Source organism: Orycteropus afer, unplaced genomic scaffold, assembly GCF_000298275.1.
Source record: "Orycteropus afer afer isolate SDZICR_OR568_19922 unplaced genomic scaffold, OryAfe1.0 scaffold00238, whole genome shotgun sequence".
Classification (NCBI taxonomy): domain Eukaryota; kingdom Metazoa; phylum Chordata; class Mammalia; order Tubulidentata; family Orycteropodidae; genus Orycteropus; species Orycteropus afer.
The window spans coordinates 2,732,042-2,754,076 of NW_006921825.1; the positions used below are offsets into that span (position 1 = coordinate 2,732,042).

At 34.6% G+C, this 22,035-nt stretch overlaps 1 protein-coding gene across 1 annotated transcript in view; it reads left to right on the plus strand.

The window, feature by feature from the left end:
• The window catches only part of RBM27 (RNA binding motif protein 27), a 121,689-nt gene that overhangs the window by 69,738 nt on the left and 29,916 nt on the right, over positions 1-22,035 (plus strand). Inside the window, exons 10-15 of the mRNA XM_042782088.1 lie at positions 7,038-7,202; positions 8,966-9,115; positions 11,856-12,000; positions 13,283-13,436; positions 17,099-17,395; positions 20,781-20,921. Coding sequence (XP_042638022.1) covers positions 7,038-7,202; positions 8,966-9,115; positions 11,856-12,000; positions 13,283-13,436; positions 17,099-17,395; positions 20,781-20,921 — 1,052 coding nt within the window. The remainder of the gene's footprint in view (positions 1-7,037; positions 7,203-8,965; positions 9,116-11,855; positions 12,001-13,282; positions 13,437-17,098; positions 17,396-20,780; positions 20,922-22,035) is intronic.

A 22,035-nucleotide genomic window follows, 5' to 3' on the forward strand; every position in this document is an offset into this window, starting at 1 on the left:
AAATATTTGGTAATAACATATCTGACAAGGGACTTATCTCTAGAATTTATAGAACACTCCAACACCTCAATAACAAAAAGACAACCAATCCAATTAAAAAATGGGCAGAAGACATGAATAGACACTTCACCAAGGAGGATATTCAAGCGGCCAACAAACATATGAAATACTCATTTTATTTGCTCATTTTGTCTCAGAAAATGAGAAGGGTGCTAACTTCTCATTGGCATCTGTGAATTACTTATTACTCCAGAAGATAGTCTTACATGCATTGTCAGTGTTTCCAAATTGATTTAATTAGTTGGCAGCTGAGTATTTTGCAAGTTAATAGAGTATGCATATCAGAAAAGTTAAATCTCATTCTCTGATACAAATTTTTAAAAATCTAAAGTTTGATCCTGAAATTTATAGAGAAATTTGAGAACCTAGTAGTTTATTTCTGGTAACAATCTAAAACTTAAAAAACATTTGATTTAGTATACTAAAGTTTTTTTAATTATTGCCTTTGAAACATAAATTCAATCCTTCAGTTTATTTATGTTTGCTTTTCTAAATCCATAATCAGTAACTTCAAAAATTAGAACTTGCTTCAGTTCCAGTAAAGTAAAAAGACAATAATTGAAGATATTTTTGCGGTGTAGCTCAAGAGAACTTGAGCTACCATAAAAGTTTAACAATTTACAAAAGTTTAAATTACGGATTTGCCATTAAAATTATCATTATAAATTCACAGCATAGAAAATACTTACAAATAAAATTATATTTAATTTGTGACAAGTATGGCAGTAGGGAGTCAAAATAAAAAAATAAAATATGGAAATTTGAAGGTAGGAATAGGAGTCTGCTCAGTGGTAAGTACTGGGTATATACAGCTGACTAAGAAATGGCTCTTCTAAGAAGCTGAATACTCCAATAGTTGGAAATAAATATGTAAAAACATAAAGCAACTATAGTGCGTTTTGCTGTTATAGCTAAAAGAACAGGGTGCTGCAGAAACATAGAGGACAAAGGAACTGATTTTGCCAAAAATAAAAATTTCACTTAGGCTGTAATTATCACTTGATTTGGAAGAATACAATTGGATGTTAAAAAAAGAAACAGACTTATCCCCGTTGTAAAACTCAATAGGGTGTAGGTGGCACCTGATAATGCAATTAAAATATTAATATCAAATATAGTTTAGAAAAACAGTTTTTAACATTTTATTGTTTTTGTTGAGTTAGAATGTCATGAATTCTATGGAAATGACATATGTAATGAGATATAGTTGGAGATGTATGGAAGACAGCATTATCGTATCTATTAACAACTATTAAATCAACTATTTCTTCTAAAGTACTTAAATGTTTTTCTGAAATTTGAAGTTACCAAGTCAGTGTTTATCTTTGATTTTCATAAAACCATTTTCTGGTTTACAATGTTGAGATTATATGCAATATATACTCTCTTCTCTGCCTTAAATTTGGTGTCTTCCTTCTGCTTCTTCAAACAAGATACAGAAGAAATATTTTATAACTGCTCAGCTTCTTATACTGGATATTTGAAAAAGTAAGTATATAACATCTGGGGATTCTGGCAAGTAATTCTTAGCTTGAAGGCAGTTGTTAATTTTCAAAGGAATTCACATGAATAATCTTTATCTTTTAAAAACACATTTCCTCTTACTATCTGTGTAAGATCTTAAAAACACTGCATTCTTAAATTAGAGATTTCTTTGTTCAGTTCATTTAATAAAATTCCTCTTTGCAGAGTAGTGGATGTAGATGTCTAGAAAGTTGAGTCCATTTCTAATAGAGTCCTTGTATCTCATCTAGAGTTTTTTTCCTCTCCTTGTATTTTACCTTCATTTGTGTTGCATTAGCTGTCATGTTGCCCAGTTCAGTGTACAGATACCCATCCAGATAATTAATTGTCATTTGTATACTTGTAATAAATAAGCTTTTATCTCTTCTTTCAATGACTATATTGAATTCCCACTATGTATCAGGCACTGTTTAGGCTCTGGGATTCCAAAAGTGGTCAGGGATTTTGTATTCCTACAGAGAGGACACATGATAAATACTGACAGTATTTGAAAGGTGTAGCTTTTCTTTCTGTTTCTCTCTCTCTTTCTTTTTTTTTTTAAAGATTTCAGATTAAAACTTACCATGTTTTTTCCCCCCTAAAGACACAAAACAGAAAAATTATAAAAAGTGGCTAAAATTTTAGTTTGGTTAAAGACTATCTTCAACTGCCTAGAGTTAACATTAAGAATGTGAAAATGTTAGTATTAAACAGGTAAGATATATGAACAAGTTAAGATAACAACATGAACTTGGGTTAGTTGGGTTGCAGTTTGGGAATACTTATTCTCCATACTGACTAAAATGAAATTGAATGACTATAAATGCTCAGTGAGTCATCTTCACCATCATTATAATGTATTTCTGATTTTTACGACCTTTTTCTTATGGAAAATTTCAAATATACACGAAAGGTGAGTGAATAGTTTAGTGAATGTCTATGTTCCCAGTCCTCAGTTACATTAGAAAAGTCCCACACCTGACATTTTCATCTGTAAAAACTTCATTCTGTGTTTCTAAAAGATAAAAGTTAAACACATGCAGTCATAATCATGATACTTTTATCCCATCCTTCGAAAATTAGCAGTCGCTCTTTACCGTCATCAGATGCCCAGTCAGTGTTCATATCTTGCACGTACCTCATCAGTATCTTCTTACAGCTTGTTCATTTGAAGCTGGATTCAAACAAGTTTACATTTGGTTGATATTTTAATCTAGTCTTTAAATGTGTAACAATTTTTCCTACCTCTTTTTTTTTTTTTTCTCCTGCCATTTATTTATTGAAGGAATAGTGCATCTGTATGGAAGAATGTTTTTACATTCTGGATTTGGCAGATTGCGATTTTATGGTACCATGTAACACATTCCTGTATTCCCTGTAAATTGGAAGTTAAATCTATTGACTTAGTTCATGTTTGGTTTTCTTTTTCTTTGGGGGCAAGGCTGTTTATAAGTGAGGTTATGTGTTTCCCACTGTAATACATCATGATGCACATAACATCTGGTTGTCTCCTGTATTATAAATATCATTGTGTATAGGTGTTTTTCTCTGATTTGTACATTTTAAAGTTGCTTAAGGTTTTAGCAGCCATTTGTGAGCAGTCTGTAATTTAACTAGGGGTTTATAAAATTGTGACGTTCTAATTTTACAATTTCTTCTGTATTTATTGAGTGGGATTCTACAAAGAAAAACTTGGTAAATCTGAAACGCAGTTTTGATAGGAAAGACAGATTTATGCTTGATTGCTTCCTTTCATTTCTCAGTTTTCAGAATGAGTTGGCTTCCTAGTATTTTCCAAAGGTGACCACTATGATTTTCTTTTCTTTTGTTTAAAGTGTCATCATGAACTCCTGCATTTTTTTTTTTTTTTTTAAAAAGAACATGTTTGATAAGCTTCAAAAGGAGCTCTGGTGGTGCAGTGCTTAAGGCATTTGACTGCTAACCAGAAGGCTGGCGATTCAAGCCTAAAAGCCTCTCTGCAAAGAAGATGGGGCATTCTACCTCCATAAAGATTTACCACCTTGAAACCCAGTGGGGGTAGCTAGCTGTAAGTCAGAATCAACTCAGTGGCAGTGGATTTGTTTTTTGTTTGTTTGTTTGTTTTTTGATATGCTTCACCCATTACAATTCTTTTTGATATCAAATTGTCTCATTTTTAAAAATATACCAAGTTATTTCCTATTTTTTGTTATTGAGAATATACATAGCAGAACATATACTAATTCAACATTTTCTACCTGTACAATTCAGTGACATTAATTACATTTTTCAAGTTGTGCAACCATTTTCACATTCCTTTTTCAAATTGTTCCTCCTCATTAACAAACTCACTGCCCTATCTACTCTTTTGAGTTGTCAAATCAAATTTTCTCATTTTTGACGAGTAGAAACCTCTTCATGTTGGTTTCTGAGGGTTCTTTTTATTTTGTTCTTCCTTTCTTATTTTATGTGATGGTTAGAGTCTTTGATAGCTATCTTGCTTCTGGAAGGACAAAGTGTACCAGGCTTATCTTAGATATTTTCTGCCTTGACCTGTTGTTGTGTTAGGTGCTGTCAAGTTGGCTTTGACTCATAGCGACCCTGTATACAACAGAATGAAACATTGTCTGATCCTGTGCCATCCTCACAATCCTTGCTATCCTTGAACCCATTGATACAGCCACTGTGTCAGTCCATCTCATTGAGAGTCTTCCCCTTTTTTCCTGACCTTCTACTTTACCAAGTATGATATCCTTCTCCAGGGAATGGCCCCTTCTGACAACATGACCAAAGTAAGTGAGACACATTCTGGTCATTCTCGCTTCCCAGGAGCATTCTGGCTGCACTTCCTCCAGGACAGATTTGTTCATTCTTGCAATCCATGACATTTTCCGTATTCTTGTATTCTTTGTCAGCACCACAGTTCAAAGGCATTAACCTTCTTTGATCTTCCTTATTCCTTGTTCAGCTTTCACATGCCTATGAGGTGATTGAAAATGTCATAGCTTGGATTAGGTGCACCTTAGTCTTCAGAGTGATATCTTGGCTTCTTAACACTTTAAAGAGGTCTTTTGCAGCACATTTGCCCAGTGCAATATGACGTCTGATTTTTTGACTGCTGCTTCTATGGGTGTTGATTGTGGATCCAAGAAAAATGAAATTCCTGACAACTTCAGTCTTTTCTTCATTTATCGTAATTTATCACCCTGATCTGGAACCAACTATTTGTCTAAGGAACCTTGTTTCTTTTAGAAATACTATTAGAGATCATAATTGGTGTTTTAAAAGAAAGTCATGTTTCATTTGAATAAACAATCATCTTAAGTGTTTGAATGCATGTTCTTTGTCATTCATTTTCAAAATAGTGTGTGAGGTGGCCTTTTAATTTCTAATTTACTTTGAGACTGTTACATTAATGCACTGTGCAACATCTGTTTGGGCAATATCGTACTGCATGTATGTCCATAGTCCCATAAGTTATAATAGAGTTCAGAAATCCCAGAGAATGGGGGACATAGTTGATGTAACTGGATGTGGTGGATGCAACAGTTTCCCACCATGTGTCTCATGTCTCTTGTATACAAAGCAGTTGTACTGCCAAGCATATAATGGTACAGTACATGTATAACCACTAATACATGTATCTTGATATTGACAATAAACTCTTATGTTAGTGCATTATGTATGTACTGTACTGTATTTTCTATCATTATTTTAATGTGAACTTTCCCTACTTACAAATAAAAAGTTTACCATATGATAGTGCATGCTTCAATTGGTAGGCAACATCATCATCCAGTGTTATGTATCATGCATCTCTGAGTGATGTAGTATTGTCTGTTTATTTAATTTTCTTTTGAAATATTACCATGAAGTGCATCGTTGCTCCCATATGCAGCAAAACCAGTGCTAGTGATAGCAGCAGCAAGAGGCAAAGAAGTACTGATTTGGAAGTGAAACCAAAAGTTATTAAACAACACAAAGGTAGAAAATCATCAATCACTGCATGTTCATACAGTACCCAAATCACATAACATCCTATTTTATAGAACATGTCATATTCATACACCATAACTTTGTTCAGATATACTTGGTTTATTGAGTACTATACCATAAATTTAAACATAGTCAGTGGACTGAGATCATACTTTGCATTTTATTCTTTTTAGCACACTACTTCATTCTGCTGATGGGTCACTCAGCATGGAATTCTCTGCAATAGGTCATGCTTATAATTATCTTCAGATATTTGAGCATATGCTAAAATTGTTTTTACAATGTAATGATTGATTCTTTTGGGGGGTGGTGTTAAGTGCACAGTTGTATGGTCTGTGGGACAATACAATTTATCATCTCCTTTGTTCCATATGTAGGAAGAGCCATGTATAAAGTTTAACACATCTGTTTTCTCTCAGCATATACTATGAAATCAAGTGATTATCTTACAGAGTTTCCTGATACGATGTATTAAAAATATTTAGAAATTTTAAACTTTTAAGGACATTTCCTCAGATGCAAAAAACTTCTAATTCAGTTTATTTTGTCTCATGTCACATAGTGAATATCTGACTTTGGATGCAAAATATTGACTAAATCTTATGAATATACCTCATATGGGATAGTCTTTGAAAGAGATACTATTAAATGACCAACAAAAGGGAGGTTTGCTCCTTGATTGTCTTTTTCTAAGCTTGTTTTGTAAAATTTGTTGTCATAGTACCTGGCATTCTTGCATTGATATATATAAACCTTAAATGTGCTTTCTTTCAAAAAATGGTCCTTAATATCCAGAGTAATTTCAGATGTACAGTAGCTGGTCTGCTGATAAGGATTCTTGACCTTTTCTCCTTCTTTGTTAATCACATTAGTCTGTATTTGTTGTTCACCTTCCCAAGTGGTTAACACATTATCACTATCTTGTTTAGTTCATTTTTTCTTCTTTTGAACATTTCTTACTCTCTATGAAGGTATGCTTGTGGTATATTGTTTATTTGCTTTTACTTTTTAAATTTTTTCTGTCCCCAGATACGGGAGTATATTTTATGCAAAACTGAAATTGTGTGGGTTTGGGGTGGAGGTGTTTTTTAAGGTAGGTTTTTTTTTGGGGGAGTGACAGCTTCATATTTGCATGTGTCATTAGATACAAGATTCTATATGAATAATAGCTCAGGTCTCCTTTGTGTAATGATTTGATATAGTTGATCAGTTTTGTGTAAAGTTAGCTCATAGTTACTCTGTTTTGAGATTGTAAAAGATGGCAATTATTATACAGTCATACTACCTGTGCTTTCTTTCTTTACCCAGTGGTACATCCTAACCAATTACATGTCTCTTGTTTTTTGAGTTAGAAAGAATCTCAGTAACATCTTTCTTGAATACTATTCCTTTTAGTGTAATACCTCTATTCCTGGTTCAGAGTCTCAGGAAATACATCATTACCTAAGAGAAGCTTGTGACTCTCAATCCCAGTTGCCCTCCTATTCTTTCCTCTATAGGACAGCCCATGTATTCTCGTGAACATGGTGCTGCTGCATCTGAGCGACTTCAGTTGGGGACACCGCCTCCTCTGTTGGCAGCTCGTTTGGTGCCACCTCGCAACCTCATGGGATCCTCCATTGGGTACCATACCTCAGTCTCCAGCCCCACCCCTCTGGTCCCAGGTAAGCTGTGCTACAGATGGCTATCTACCTTGTTGATCTTTTGTTCATAAGCTGACCAGATAGCCTGGCTTCCTGATGTAATGTCACAAATTCCCATTAAAACCCTTAGGTAGTTTTATTTTCTGTTTTTCTGTTTCTTTGGTTTGTCTCCAGTGGCTGCTAGATGATTAGGCCTCCTGTGTGTCTATCATCTCTGGTGTCCTTTGTATTTACTTTCAGTGCCTCGGTAACAAAACTATGCTAGTTCCTTGAGCTAGTTAGATAGGAACAAAATACCAACTTGAATATTTTCTGGTTAATTGTATATTATAAGAAAAATTAGGTTAATCATTTTTTAAAATAAAAACAAATACTTGTTTTTTTGCTGGTCATGTATGAGCATGCCTTTATTTCTTCTGCCCTTGTGTGGATTGATTGTGCATAATGTAGGTTTTGTGAAAACTTTTCCCTTCTATTCACATGTGCTTTTTGAGGATCTATGGAGTGCTTTTAGGACCTCTGGTAGTACAGTGCCTAAGGCATTTGACTGTTAACCAGAAGGTTGGCAGTTTGAACCCACCACCTACTCTGTAGAAGGAAGATGAGTTGATCTACTTCTGTAAAGATTTATGGCCTTGGAAACCCAGTGGGGGTTGCTATGAGTTGGAATTGATTTGATGGCAGTGGTTTATGGAGTGCTTTGCAAGTGTGATTTTGCACTTTACCTTTAGTTCTTAGTTCATCATAATTAGCCAAAGGGTTGTTAAGTTTCTTGGGGTTTGTGGATTCCCAGGAATTGTAGAACAAGGTCGTTTGATTGTGTAATTTCTTTAAAACTTTCTTCAGCCTTAATTGTAGATTTTCTGTCAAGAGTACCACTGGTAACTGAATACTTACTGTAATTTGCGGCTATTGTTCTCTCAATCGTAGAAGTGATTGACAATAATAAAGATTTGACTATATCTTGTCTTATAGCTTGAGCTTAATGTGAACAGCAAAAAGATTTTTTCCATTAAAAAAGGGGTACAGGGATTTCTAAATTACAGTTATAAAAGCTGAGTGTCTCCAGTCAATTTTAACCCTTCTTTCATTTTATGTAGGATGAAGAGGATATGTATTATTTATAGACCACTTGCAGATTTTCTTTTTAAACTCTAAAGGAATAATTGTTCATTGTTACAATTTTTTAAATTAACTTTTTAGTTGTAGAGAAAACACATGAAACTTATATTAAAGTGGCATTGATGAAGAGTGGTGGTAAGATAATTATATTCATAAATATAAAATTTATCTTATTTTAGCTATTCCATTTGAAATATATATTATGTGTAAACCAGCTGTTCTCCATTTGAAAATTCAGATAACAAAGTAAATTTTTTTTAATTAAAATTTTCTTAATAAATAAAGAAGATGTAGAAATTGGTGATACATGATAGATAATAGATGAAACTCAACCATGTATGGTGTTTGTGTACATGAAAATTTATCTTAAAATGTGTTCACTGGTGTTTGAATTAGGTTATTAATATATAGGATAAAAATGACTAGGTTTATGAATCTGGAAATACATCAGTATTTAAGAGTAGATTTGTATATCAGTGTTCTGTAACAGGAACCTTTTTTTCTTTCACTCTCAAAAGACCTATGTGCTGTAGCTCAAAAATAAATACACATGGGTTGGTAAAATTTGTTGAAGAAAAAAAATGAGCAGTTCATAGTAATGAGAAATAGTTTGATCTGTCTCTAATTTGTTGTTTGTTTTTATTTGTTTTGTTTCCCCTCAGATACATATGAACCCGATGGTTATAACCCAGAAGCTCCTAGTATTACCAGTTCTGGTAGATCTCAGTACAGACAGTTCTTTTCAAGAACACAGACGCAACGCCCAAACCTGATTGGCCTAACATCTGGAGATATGGATGCAAATCCAAGAGGTGAGAATGCCTTGAAATTTTTCTGAGATTTAAGTATTTTGTAATAGCTGGATATAGTTAAAATTTGCATTTCTGACCTCATTTGAGGAAATTAAAGTCTAAATGTACTTATACATTATCTTTTTGAAGGGTACTGTGTAATCATCTCAAATAAATGTTTTGAATAACTTTATCTTCACATTTTATTTAAAAACTATAATTAGACTATATTTATTGAAATACCTACAATAGTAATGTTATTTAAATACTTTTTTAGTAGGACTGTAGGCTGATTTAGTTAGCTTCTGGGTACTGTGCTAGATACTGGGAATAGAAAGATGAAAGGCCTAGTCTCTTGCCTTAAAAAAACTGATCATTTAAGAGCCTATTTTGTATTATAATATGAGTTGTGCTTCATAAAAATATTATCGAGACCTTCCTGCAATAAAAATTTGTTATGTGATCATTTTTAGCACCTATGATTAAAACCTCATATTAGGATATTTACAAAGCTTTGTCATAAGCTTTGAAAAAGAAAAGAAGCTGAAGATTAAATGTAAATAAGTATTTACCTTTAATATATAGGTCGATATCTCCCACTCAAAAAAGAAAGTTTGGTTTTAAAAAAAAAAAGTTTAATGAAATTCTGATTTCTTAGTAGTTTTTATAATTAGATTTCCAGTATTTAAGTTTCATTTACGTGACTGGTGATGAGCCAACCTGACAATATTTTTATGATTTAATCATATGGTGAACATTTTCTTATTCTTACCCAGTTTCTTATCGTGATTTTAATTCTTCACTGCCGTTAATACTTCTTTTGCTACTATAAGCTAACAGTTTTTATCAGAACTGTACCAAGTGCTTTTATATGTATTACCCCAAGAAGGGGTCGCTATGAGTCGGGGCCGACTCGACGGCACATAACAACAACAACAACAACAACTGTCTTTTATATTCCTTACAACAATTTCATAAAAGAAGTACTGTTTTAATTCTTTTTGCAGGTGATGACACTGAGTCTTAGGAGGTTAAAGACCTTGCTCAAGGTCACACAGCTATTAAGTGGTTTAACTGCAATTTGAGCCGAGGCCTATCTGATTGCAAAGAATATGCTCTCACCTTCTATGCTGTAATGCATACATTTTTACCACTTTACCTGAAATTAGTGGAAAGATCATGTTCTTAATGATTTCAGGTCTTTACTTTGTCACTAGCCTGGTCTATCTGTACCTTGGTAATCCACAGTTATCTGTTTCTCAGTTACAGGTCAGGTAGCTTGGGTTACTATAAGGTTGCTAAGTCATCTTGGGCAAGTCACTTAACCTCTAGCTATATCTCTTTCCTTTTGTTATAAGGCACTTCAATAAAGAAAACCAATAGGCAATGACAAGTGGTAATGTTAACTGTTTTGGCAAGAGATAATGGAATATCAAATTTTAGAATGTTTTATGCAATCACAAGAATTGCTGTCTTTTCTCTTAGCTTTCTGAAAATGTAAGCCCTAAAAGGGTTGGGAAGAGCTCTGGTAGCATAACACCTAAGGCACTTGACTGCTAACCAGAAGGCTGGCGCTTCAAATCCACCAGCCACTCTTTGGAAAGAAGGTTTGGCAATCTACTTTGGTAGTGATACTGCCTCAGCAACCCAAGGAGGGGTCGCTATGAGTTGGGTCCGACTCAATAGCACATAACAACAATAAACAACAACAAAAGGGTTGGGATCATGTCTCTGTTTATTCATTAATTTATACACACATTCTAATATAGTTGCTGAGCTATAGTACCTGCTTAAGATAAATTTGTTGAATGAATGAATCTCTTTACATCATAATTCCTTTACTGTTATGCGGATGAACTTGGTTAGCAGCTGAGTGCTTAACCACTATACCACAAGGACTCCTTAAATACATCTTTAAATCCAGTTAAACCTGTGAGTGCTGGAACATGACATAACTGCCTTGTTTCTCCAGGTCTTAGAAGTTTTTCACCTTTGACAGGGTGCATTCTTAGCACTATTGCTTATTATTAGTGGAAAATATTTATGTTTTCCTCCTTTGACAGGTTTCTGTATTACACAGGTTCTGGCTTTTTTTTTTTTTTTTTTTTTTTTTTTTGCAGGTTTTACTTATACATCGCTATAAGTTGGGTCCGACTCTATGGCACATAACAACAACAACATGTATAACAAACAAGCAAACAAAAAAAAAACCAAACCCATTCTGTTGAGTTGATTTTTGACTCATAGTAACTGTATAGGACAGAGTAGAACTATCCCATAAAAGAAAATTATAATTGCATAATATCTAATAACCAATCCATATGATATGGTGAGCTTCTTGTTGAGTGGTATCAGGAGATAAATATTGGCAAGATGTCCCTTTATTAATGGTAATAAGTTTGATCATTTGCCTAAGGTGATAACTATTGATTAGTAATTTGTATAGTGATACTTTGTCACCACATGAATATCTTGTTTCTTTGTTAACCTTTCACCAGTAGTTTTTGTGTCCATTGATGATAACTTGCCTGAATCAGTTGATACATTAGAGGTTGCCTTTGACTTTTTAAACTTGGACATTCTAGTTTTAGAAAAAGGATGTAGTTAATAATTTTGTAGCTGTTGGGTATTTCTGAAAAGGAGATTGTAGTAACTGAATACTATTTGCAGTGCTTTTTCATTTTTGTATTAAATACTTTAGTCATTTGAAACTGCTCAAACAGAATGTATTGTCAATAATGTGAATTTTTGTTTCCAACAGCTGCTAACATTGTCATCCAGACTGAACCACCTGTCCCTGTTTCAATTAATAGCAACATAACCAGAGTAGTTCTTGAACCAGATAGCCGAAAAAGAGCTATGAGTGGTTTGGAAGGGCCACTCACAAAGAAACCTTGGCTGGGAAAGTAAGATAATTTCCTAATTAGTAATGTCTAATCACTCTTCTTATTATTTTGTTTTATATAGTAAATTTATAAAATTAAAAGTTGTCATTAATCAGTGCTTTTTAAACTATGTGTCTCAAAGTTAAAATTCCAAGAAAGTTCTAAAAATCACAAAGCTAATAATATTCCTAACAGATATTTGTAATTTATACCTACCTACCTTTTTTCAAACCTAACCCAATATAAGAAATTATTGAGACACTGGAAATGAGTAAGAAGATGAAAAAGAATCTTAAAAGCTTGTGAGCAGCGCCCAAGGCACTACAGTTAGTCTCTATTCAGCTGGAGCCACAGAGAAAAGAGAATCAGGGATAGGTAGAGGACATGGAATGTGTGACTGATTGCCCCCATGACTAACTGCCTCCTTTGCCATGCAACCAGAAGAACTGGATGGTGCCTGGCTACCATGACTGAATTTTGATGAGAGAGTCTATAGAAGAATCCTGATCAAAAGGGAGAAAATGCAGAAAAGAATTTCAAGTTCTTATGGACTGCAGAATTTCTTCAGCCATTGAAGCTGAATAAATCCTTAAAGTATAACCCTGAGATAACCTTTAAACTTTAAACCAGAAAATCTCCTTAAGTCTTCTTTAAACCAAACAGTAGTTTAGCTTAACTAGTACAAAATGTCTGAGCATTATGCTCTTTTAAGAACTGTGTGTGTGGGATCAAATTCACAACAGAAACTTGGAAGATTAGACAGAAACCTTAGGGGGCAGCAAGTTTATGTTGAAGTGGAAGGAACAACTCACAAAAAGAAGATGAGAATGGTTGAACAACTCAAAGAATATAATCATTGTCACTGAATTGTACGTGTAGAAACGTTGACTAGATGTGTTTTGCTATGTACATTGTCAATAACACCAAGCTTGAAAAAAAAAAAAGATACCATCAAGATCCCAGGAAATATGCATGAGACACTGACCATGTCAGCCACAGTAGATCAGAAGTAGTAGTGTAATAGTTATATACTATTCATAAAAACAGATAAATCCTGTGCAATAATAGGACCAATAGGACTGTTGCTCTAGTTGAATAGAGACTAAATGTAGTGCCTTAGACGCTGCTTACAGTGTTACTGAACCTATATAATAAGGGTGATGTGAAAATTAGTAATTTCTGAAGAATGTTAAGGTCTAGAAAAGATAATTTCCAATAAATATAAGCTTAAATTCTTTGTGACATATCCTTTGGTAGCGTATGAGGTAAGAAATTAACCAACATCTATTTATATTTCTACTAGGCAAGGGAATAACAATCAGAGTAAACCAGGATTCTTGAGGAAGAATCAATATACAAACACCAAACTAGAAGTCAAGAAAATCCCTCAGGAATTGAATAACATTACGAAGCTAAATGAACACTTCAGCAAGTTTGGAACTATTGTTAACATCCAGGTAAATGTAGCTGTGTTGGAGACAGAATCTATGCTCTTTATAGGTCTCTGAAAGTATTGCTATCATGTTGAGTCAGTGGTTATTCTGGTCATTTCTGCTTAGCATTGTTAAACTCCACCTGTATATCTACCTAAAATTGTTAAGCTGAATTTGTTCTTGTGAATTCTTTTGTTTCTTCTCTGCAACCTCTTACAAGACACAGGGCTAATAACTGTTTTTGTTCATAGGTCTGTGTCTGTACAAATGACATTTTCAGCTGCTTTAGTATTTTAGCTGGATAGCTGAGGTTTTGGTAATTTCTAAGATTGTAATCTTGTCTACTGACTGACATTTATGTTGTGTGGAATAGTAATTAGTTAAGGATGGCAGAATAATATGTTACAAGGTATGCTCTGGTGGCGCTGTGGCTAAGGCAGTGGGATGCTAACCAAAAATTAGGCAGTTTGAACCCACCGGCTGCTCCATGGGAGGAATATGAGGCAATCTGTTGCCATAAAGATTCCATAAAGATTTACAGCCTTGGGAACCAAGTGGTAGTCACTATGAGTTGGAAATAAGACTTGATGGCAGTGGGTTTGGGATTAGTTTGGATAATGCATTATACAAGATCAAATTGTAGCTTTTGGATATTGCTGTCTACTTGTTAGATATTTAAATTTATGAATTTGTGCTTGGGTGTTTGCTATAATCAAGGATACTTGTTATGCTGTTATTTCAGTCTCTTATCTTTTTACTTAAGTGTTACTATCAAGCCAAAATATAATTTATATAATTGAGCCCTGGTGGTGCAATGGTTAGACTCTTAACTGCTAACAAAAGGTTGATGGTTTAGACTCACCCAGTGGTTCTGTGAGAGAAAGATCTGGTAATCTGGTTCCATAAAGATTACAGCCTAGAAAACCTTATGAGGCAGATCTGTGTTACATGAGGTTGATAGGTTGATAGGAGTCAGAATTGACAGCAACCAACAACAACATTGTGGGACTTAGTATTTCAAAAATTGAACCAAAGTATTCTTTCTAGATTTTTTAAGCAGTTTTTTTTTTTTTTTTTTTTTGCTTGAGTGCAAAGGTAGTACATGTTTAGTTGTACTAATAATTTGAAATCAATCAAATACAAGTGAAAAAACAGATCGTTCAAATCTCTCTATTCAGCAGTGACAGTTGCTCATCTTTTGATGAAAAGATACACTGTTTTTAATTTATATGGAAGACTGTACATGTATACACACGTTATTTTAAAAAATATCTTCACATGCTTAAAAAGTGTAAGAAATGCGATCTTATCAAATGTCTCTAACTACTTTTTTTCCTCTTAAAATTTCCCTAGATCACTAAATATTCTTTATGGTATTTTAAAAATTGTAGAGGACTTAATGTGGATGGGGAGTAATTTGTTTAACTATTCACTGTTGTTGGAAATTTATGTTACTTCTATTAATAAGAATAATGCTGTGGTGAGCGTTTTTATGGGTAAACCTGTTATTGTTTATGACATTGCTGAGTTAAGTGGTATACTAATTAAAAAAAAATTATCTGGTAAAATATACATATAAGAAAACATTTGCTAATTTAGTCATTTTTACATGTACAGTTCAGTGATCTTCATTGCATTTACCATGTTGTACAACCATTACCACTTTGCATTCCCATTTTTAAAAAAACATCCTTAACAGAAAGAACCTCAGCATTCCTTAAACAAGCAATAACTCTTCAGTCCCCTCTCCCAGTTGCCCCTAAGCCAAAAAAACTAAACCCACTGCCATCAAATTGATTCAGACTCATAGTGACCTCCATTGGGTTTCCAAGGTGGTAAATCTTTACAGAAGGAGATGGCCCCATCTTCCTTCTGTTGTGTGGCTGGTGGGTTTGAACTGCCATCCTTCTGGTTAGCAGTCAAATACCTTAGGTGGCTGTGCCACCAGAGCTCCTTGTTTCCACTTGGCCCTGGTAACCACTATATCAGTTACAGTTGAGTAATCCATGTGTGCCAGAGTAGAACTGCGCTCTATATGGATTTCAGCAGAACTTTGAACTGGTGCAGTCATGGCCAGTAAAGAGAAATTGGAACAGACTTGAATTTTTAATAGTTGAGTGAAGTGGATAACAACTGGAATGGGAAAAATCATGGATTGAAGCCCTGGAATGGAAGACCCAGAAGAGGTGTAATGAGACTTTTCAGGAACCTGATGCAGGAGATTATTATTATAATAACCCAGAGTCCTGGGTTATTGCCAAGACTCTGGTGAGTGACACACATTCAAAGTGCATGGTCAGCTGCCATCTTTGAGTGGAGAAAAGTTGTTACCCTACTATGCTGGACAAGGGATTTGCTTGCTATGCAACATGCACATTGCCCTTGTTTTCTAAGAAAGAGATTATTTCTAGTAGGACATAACCCATAATTTTTCTTTCCCCAGTTATCATTCTAGTTTACACATTTTACAAATTCAAGTCTTATTTCAGTTTTACTTCATTGGCCATGACTGAACAAGGAAGAACTGATTCGTAGCCCTGAATTTCAGTGGCTGATTTTTGGGAATGAGATCACCAGGACTTTCTTAGTAGGCACCTCTTAGTAAATTTGAATCTCTAACCTTTTGGTTAGCAGCCAAGTATATTAATTGTTTACATTACCCAGGGACCCCAATGTGTACTTATTTTAAGGTTTTTGATTTAAAGTGCCAAGTTATTCTCCAGGTGGGTTTTACAGTTGATACTTGCAAATGTAATGTGTGCAAACCCCATCAGTGCTGTAATATTGATCTATTAAAACTTTTTTTGAACAAATTTGGTAAGTGAAAAATTATACTTGTTTTGTGTTTTTTATTACTAGCTAGAATCTTCTTTAATTTATAGAGAACATCTGCAGTTGTTTTGGATTTACCTATCCATTGTTTTTGCGAACCACAACCCCCCCCCCCCTTTTTTTTGAAGAAGCAGCTCTGGTGGTGTAGTGGTTGAGGCATTTGGCTACCAACCAAAAGGTTGGTAGTTCAATCCCACCAGCCACTCCATGGAGGAAAGATGGGGATAGTCTTCTTCCGTAAAAATTTACAGGCTTCGAAACTCAGTGGGGGTTGCTATGAGTCGGAATGGACTCAAAGGCAGTGAGTTATTTTATTTTTTTAAAAGACACTTGTTTTTTATTGAAAATGCTGTACCAAATCTTTACTTGCTACATATGTTAAGTATATATATTTTCCATTTGTTGGCATGTTTGACTAGCAGAAGTTTTAAATTCTTATGTAGTCAAGTTTATTACTTTTGTCTTTATAAATATCATGTTTTTAGGTATGCATATAAAAGGCTTTCTAAAATAAGGCTATTTACTTAATTTTCCTTTGGATTTTTATGTCTCTTTGGGTTTGTTATTTGCAAAATATTTCCTCTCAATTTATTTGAAAATAAGTTAACAAGGAAGGATATAACCTAACTTTTTTCCAAGTGGTTAAATATTATTACCAGAATTATTTATTAAATAGTTTTTCTTTTTTTCATAGATAATTTTGAAATCATGTCCTCTTTTAGTGGGTGGAGAGCTTCATTTACAAAGATTCACAGTGGATTTCAGCAGAATGTTTTCTCTTTCTCAATTCTACTTTTATTTAACTATTTCTTAATTTCTGTGTTTTCTGTTTTACTTTTTTTTTTTTCTAAAAGGTTGCTTTTAAGGGTGATCCTGAAGCAGCCCTCATTCAGTATCTCACCAATGAGGAGGCCAGGAAAGCCATTTCCAGCACAGAGGCTGTTCTAAACAACCGATTCATTCGAGTCTTATGGCACAGGGAAAACAACGAGCAACCAGCACTGCAGTCCCCAGCACAGCTGATCCTCCAACAGCAACAAACACTTAGCCACCTGTCACAGCAGCACCATCACCTGCCACAGCACCTTCATCAGCAGCAGGGGTTGGTAGCCCAGTCTCCTCCTTCAACGGTACATGGAGGCATCCAGAAGGTAATCTACTGATTCACAAGGAATTAAAGGTCACCCAGTCCTACCATCTAGGTCACTATTAATGCATGGTCCTTGGGTTTTCTGCATCAGTGCTGTTCATGGTTTCATGTACAGATCAGCCACATCTGATCTCTTGAAAGTTTATTAGAAATGCAGATTCATAGATCTCACCCCAACCTACTGAATAAGAATCCCCAGGGTAGGGTCCAGCAATCTCTTTTAACAAGCTCTCCAGGTGACTCTTGTGTATACTAACGTTTGAGAGGCGTTGTTCATCAGTCGCTTCTCTGGGTTCAAATTCCTGGGCCTTACCTTCTGAAACCTAGAGAATCAATCTCTAGGGATAGGCCCATTAATGTACATATTTAATAAATCTAAGTGACTCTTATGTACACTAAAAAAGGTCACTGTTCATCACTGCACAACCAAGTCTAGAACTTCTTCCTGAATTTGTGCCAGAATGTGTCTCCTTTTTTCCCACCAATTAGTTCTCCTTTTTGCCAGGTAGAAAATTTCTGTACCTTTTAAAACTGGAATAGACACTCCATGAGAATTGAGATTTTTGTCTGTTAAATTCTATCCTGAGTATCCAAAATAATGCCTGGCACATACTGTTCAAAACATATTTGAATGAATAGATGAGTGAAGGAAAGAACAAACCCACCACAAATTAGCGCCATTTTGATATTTGATGATAATTTTCTCCTAAGTGTTCTTTTGTTTGAGGACATTGGTGGCTCAGTGATAGAATTTTTGCCTTCGTGCAGGAGATCTAGGTTTAATTCATAAGCAGGGCACTTCAAGGTCAGCCACCACTTGTTTGTCAGTGTAGGTTTATATGTTGCTGTAATACTGAACTGGTTTTAGTGGAACTTTCAGACTAAGACAAAGAAGAAAGGCCTGGTAATCTACTTCTGAAAAATCAGTCAGTGAAAACCCTATAGATCATAACGGTCTGGTTTGATCCTGTTGTTCATGGAGTTGCCTTGACTTCGTGTATGGCTTGACAGCAGCTAACAATAACAAGATTCTTTTCTTTAGATTAAATGTGTTCAGACTTTTATTTTTTAAGAATTCCTTATAGTATAAGGTTTCAATTCCATTTATCATCCTGCCCATTTTCATCTAAACCTAAATCTAGTCACCTATATCCCATGTCATGTTAGGGCCCAGAGGTGCCTGCTTCCTCTAGAAAACCAAAAACCAAACCCATTGTCATTGAGTCGATTCCAGCTCACAGTGACTCCCATTGGATTTCCAGGGCTATAACTTTTTATGGAAGTAGATTGCCTCTTCTTCCTCCTGCACAGCAGCTGGTGGGTTTAAACTACCGACCCTGGGATTAGCTGCAGAGTATCTCACCCACTATACCACCAGAGCTCCTTCTTCTCCTAGATGTTGGCTGAAAAGTACAGAAAAGAGTGATACCATCACCTGTGTGATCCATTATAACATGTTCTGTTAGTGCACCTCAAGATTGTGTTATGGTTTTTGGATGGCCTTGTCACACTGTTAATTCATGTTAAGCTGTGGTCACTTCAAGTATTCCAGAGCATTTCATGTTGAAGGAAACATGAAAAAAAAATTTACCAATTTTTGTCTGTATGAGTATGTATTCACATATATTCATGTATTTTGTTGTGACATATTTCAGACATTCAGAAAAATATACATAATAACATTTATATATCCACCACTTCACTTAAAAAATTAAACCTTACAGATAATTAAAACCTTCTCCCCTTTTGATTTCCTTATTTTTCTCCCCAAGGTAATACCACTGTCCTAAATTCACATCATTCCTAAGCATGTTTTGTGGGTTGTTTTTGTTTTTTTTTTTAGTGGAGTGAGGTACGTGAAATTGATCTTTATTGTTGTTTAGTTTTTTTATTGTAAAAATGTATTTAACAAAACATTGGCTACTTCAGAAAATTTTTATGTATACAATTGATTATATTCATTATGTTCAACAATTTCTACTGTTTCTAAATTTTTCCATCTTTAACCATTTATCACTCCCACCCCTGATAACCACTAATGAACTTTGATCTACCATTTTTTAATTCTAGGTAATTTATGGAAGTGGAATTATATAATATTTATCCTTTCATTACTGACTTACTTCACTCAGCATAGTGTTTTCAAGGTTCATCCATGTTGTGACATGTATCTCTTTTTGTGGCTGAGTAATATTCTCTTATATGCCTATGCAACATTTTGTGTATTCATTCATTTGTTGATAGACATTTAGGTTGTTTCCACTTTTTGGCTGTTAATGCTGTATAACCGGTTTACAAGTATCTGCATTTCTGCTTTCAGTTCTTTTGGGTTTATACCTAGGAGTGGAATTGCTGGGTCATGTGGTAGCTCTGTGTTTAACTTTTTCAGGAACCACCAAACTGTTTTCCAAAGCAGCTATACAACTTTAACATTCCTACTAGTAAGTGATGAAGGTTCCAAATTCTCCATATCTTTGCCTGCTCTGGTTGTTTTTTTTCCTATTAAATCATAGCATCCTAGTAGGAGTAAAGTAATATTTCATTGTAATTTTGATTTACATTTCCTGGTGGCATAGTGCCTAAGGCACTTGACTGATAACCAGAAGATTGGCATTTCAAACCCACCAGCCACTCCTCGGAAGGAAGATTGAGCAATCTACTTCCGTAGAGGTATCGCCTTGGAAACCCAAGGAGGGGTCGCTATGAGTCAGATCTGAATTGATGGCAAAGAGTTTGGTTTTTTTGGTTAATGAGTAATGACACTGAGCATCTTTCATATTCTTGTTGGCTATTTGTATTTCTTCTTTGGTCAAATGTCTGTTCTAGTCCTTTATACATGTTTTGGTTGGGTGGTTTGTCTTCTTCTTAAGTTGTAGGAGTTTTTTATATATTCTAGATATTAAACACTTAATCTGATATGTGATTCCCAAAAACTTTCTTCCAATTTATATAGATGGCCTTTTTATTTTGCTTGTAAAGTTCCTTGATGCCCAAAAGCTTTCCATTTTGATGAGGTCTAATTTATCTATTTTATTTTTTATTGCTTGTATTTTTGTTGTCATATGTAAGAATCCATTGGCAAAAACTAGACCCTGAAGCATTACTCTTACGTTTTCTTCTAAAAGTTTTATGGTTTTCATATATGCTTGTGAAGTAAAAGGCCAGCTCTATTCTACATGTGGAAATCCAGTTGTCCCAGTACCATTTATTAAAGAGACTATTCTTTCCCCATTGAATGGACTTCTGTTGAAAATCAGTTGACCGTAGATGTATGTGTTGATTTCTGGACTTTAAATTCTATTCGTTTGGTCTATATGTCTGTCATGATATTCCTAGTCATGTTTTTAAACTTTATTACTACATATGTGTTGATTTTGTATACACAGATGATGAACAAGCCACAGACATCAGGTGCATATGTCCTTAACAAAATTCCTGTTAAACATCGTCTTGGACATACAAGTGGTAACCAGAGTGATACAGCACACTTGTTGAATCAGTCTGGTGGTGCTGCAGAGGATTGCCAGGTAATGTATTTCTGTGAACCTCCATACTTAGAGTGCTTGATGGCAGTGGGTTTGGTTTTGGTAATGACACGAAGAAATTAAAAAATTGATTACCATCCGAATTTGTAATATCTTGCTTCCCCGATCAAGACAAGTAAGTTCCATGACTCAGCCAGAAATTTTCCAGTTAAATTTGTTTTTCTATTCAAAGCTAGTAGGAATTTGAGAACTTTAGCCATTTGTTAATGAGTAGATGTTTTTATTAGCCCATTTCTTTGACTGTATTTTCTATCTGTATAGAAAATCATAGACAGATTTTATTTAGAACATAGTAAAGTGGTGATTCTATCATAGTAAAAAATCTAAATTTGAAATATGTTTTAAATTCTTTTGATTTCAGCGGTCTGACTCTAGCATGATGATTATTTCAGAGAGAGCCAGGAACACACTGAAAAAGAATAATAATGAAGGGGTTGGGGGCTAGCCTTACCAGACATTTAAACATACTATAAGGTCTTTGTTCATTAATACAATTTAATGTTGGCACATTAATAGACCAATGGAACAGAATAAAAAGTACAAAAATCGACTCAGTTGCAAATAGGAATTTATTATATGCTAACTGCCTCGGCAACCCAAGGAGGGGTCGCTATGAGTCAGGCCTGACTCAACGGCACATAACAACAACAACAACAACAACACAGTAATCATCACTGTGGAAAGTGCGGCCTTTTTGATAAATGTTAAAAAAAAAAATAGGGGATAACTAGATAGGTGTATGAAAAAGTTAAATTTAGAGCCATTTTTTATTATATAATACAATAGGATAAATTCCAAATTTATACTGCATTTCTGCTTTCAGTTCTTTTGGGTATATACTTAGGAGTGGGTCATATGGTAGCTCTGTGTTTAACTTTTTGAGGAACCACTAAACTGTGTTTTCTATAGTAGCTGTAACATTTTACATTCCTACTAGTAAGCAATGAGGGTTCCAAATTCTCTGTATCTTTGCCAACTATTTTTTTTTTTTAAATCATAGCATCCTAGTAGGGAGTAAAGTGGTATCTCATTGTATTTTTGATTTACATTTCGTAATGAGTAATGGAGGAGCTCTGGTAGCATAGTGCCTAAGGCA